The following is a 2495-nucleotide window of genomic DNA, read 5'->3' on the forward strand; positions in this document are numbered from 1 at the left end:
ACACACACACACACACACACACACACACACACACACACACAACACAAACACACACACACACATACATACATACACACACACACACACACACGTGCGCGCGCGCGCGCGCGCACAAACATGAAACAACCAACAAGCTAACACACATACCCGCCTTCCAGCCGTCCTAAACGTCCTGATGTTCTCAAACTTTTTGTTGAGGTAGCGAGTTAGACGCTTCTGCTCAGATTTGGTTTCTATGACAACCAAGTGAGAGTTGAGCTTCTGACAAGCGCTATTGGCGGGGCCGAACTGAGCCTTTTCCTCCGCGAACACTTTGTAGCAGTTGGTAGCGATCTTCTTGAAACCGTCTCGGCAAACTATGAAAATACAATACATTAAATATTATAATTGACTTGTTGTTGTGGTTAAAGATTTTTAAAACTATTATGATTATTGGTGTGTTGGCGGATATTGTAGTAGTAGTAGTAGTAGTAGTAGTAGTAGTAGTAGTAGTAGTAGTAGTAGTTGTAGTAGTAGTAGTAGTAGTTGCATTTTGTTGTTCCAGCTATTATTCCTGCTGTTGCTACATGGGTTGTTGTTTCTGCTGTACTCATAGTCTATCTTTATCTTGTAGTTCTTTTTAAGGTTTGCTGTTGAAGTTTAAAAATCCTCCTCAAACACATAGGGGTTACTTCAAAGTTCATGTATCATAACGACAGGCACACAAGATAAAATCATATCCCTGTTAGTAATCTCTAGATCAAAAAGATACGTTAACGTCGATACAACACTGTTGTATAGCAAGTAGTATAGCATGGAATCTATCCAGAAACATATCGGCAGAATTCTGTTATCAAGCGCACCATTCTCTCCCTTTAAAACGTGTGCCGTTTACCCCAGAGGGTGCGTGGCGGAGCGGATAGTGTGCTCATGTCCGAAGCGGAAAGTCCGGGTTCGAGCCTCGGTTCGGACACGGATATTGTTCGGCCCCTCCTGCCCACCCAGCAGTAATTGGTACCTGACTTCGAGTTGGGGATGTAAAGGCGGCGTGGAAAGGAACTGGCCACCCTACCACAATATGCCGAAGGCCCAGGAAGTTGTCTCACTAACAAGGCCATCCACAATGTCCGGATCGGATGCGGGAACAACTTTACTTTTACCTTTTACACTACACCACACTGACCCAAATTAAATCAACGCTGCATCTTCCTGCCCTATCAAGATCAATCAGGACGTACTGGGATACATCCTAGCTTACAGACTTAGATATCCAATATAACAACTATTTTCCTACCAGTCTTTGTATGTAGCGTTTAGGCGTTTCACCGTCACACGCAGAAAACGTGAGTTCGATTCTCGAGTTACATCAAGTGTTTTGGTCTTTCTACTAGAATAGGGTATATTTATCAGCCTGGGTTGGACCTTGTAGACAATGTTGAAGCCCGCCTCCTAGATGATCTGAATGTGTCGATGGAGGTGAAAAATACCAAGGTAGAAAATGATAAATGTCTTCCTCATGTGAATAGACTTACGTTTATTGTATGGAAGGACTCCTCCTCCTCAGCCTCCTTCTCCTCCTCTTCCTCCTCTTCCTACTCCTCCTTTTCCTCCTTCTTCTCCTCCTTTTCCTCCTCTTCCTCTCTCTCCTCCTCCTCTTCCGCCTCTTTCTCCTCCGCTTTCTCTTCCTCCTCCTCCTCCTTTTCCTCTTCATCTTCCTCCTCCTCCTCAGAGTACTTCTCCTCCTCCTCCTCTCTCCTTCCTTCCTCGATCTTTTTCTGACTTCCTCCTGTTCACTTCAACCTACATCTTGTCTACAGCTAGGCCCATCACCATAATACAATAGGAACATCTCCACCACCACCAAAACCAGCAACAACAACAACAACAATAACAACAACAACAACAACAACAACAACAACAACAACAACAACAACAACAACAACGACAACAACATCATCAACAACAACAACGCATTATAAATTAATGATTGCAGTCGCCTCGACTAGGATATCGACATCTACCCCCCCCCCCCCTTTTTTTTCCCCCCCCCCCTCCCCCCTCCCCCCCCCCCCCCCCTTCTTCCTCTCCTGCAACCACCACCCTTTCTCCTCTTCATTTTGGCAATTCTTCTCCTAAATTCTTTTCCCTCGTTTACTCCTCCTGCCCCCCCCCTCTCCCCCATCCCCTCCCCTCTCCAATCTCTCTCACCTGACTCCTCCGAGTCCACCCTCTCGTTACACTTGTACATATCCCGGAGTTGTGCGATGTCTATGGTGCTCAGGCCTTGTCGCTGTCCTATCCTCAGACCCAGCTTGTCGCCGATACCTTTGATCTGGACAGACGGGTGGTGGGGTGGTGGGGAGGGGTGGAAAACGGACACCAGGATAGTGAGTTACCTTCGTATATCTCCCCTTCACCCACCCACCCCCTTATACCCTAATTTTTATCTCTTTTAATTTTTTTTTGTTTTGTCATTCGCTCCCTTTCTCTCTCCCGTTCAATTCCTCTTTCTCACC

The 2495-nt window shown here is 46.1% G+C and overlaps 1 protein-coding gene across 1 annotated transcript in view; it reads right to left on the reverse strand.

The window, feature by feature from the left end:
* The window catches only part of LOC101846266, a gene marked incomplete in the record, with an annotated part of 29873 nt that overhangs the window by 7507 nt on the left and 19871 nt on the right, over positions 1-2495 (reverse strand). Inside the window, 2 exon segments of the mRNA XM_035973786.1 lie at positions 148-356; positions 2188-2311. Of these exon segments, the coding sequence (XP_035829679.1) occupies positions 148-356; positions 2188-2311 (333 nt within the window).

Source organism: Aplysia californica, unplaced genomic scaffold, assembly GCF_000002075.1.
Source record: "Aplysia californica isolate F4 #8 unplaced genomic scaffold, AplCal3.0 scaffold00030, whole genome shotgun sequence".
In the NCBI taxonomy this organism is placed as follows: domain Eukaryota; kingdom Metazoa; phylum Mollusca; class Gastropoda; order Aplysiida; family Aplysiidae; genus Aplysia; species Aplysia californica.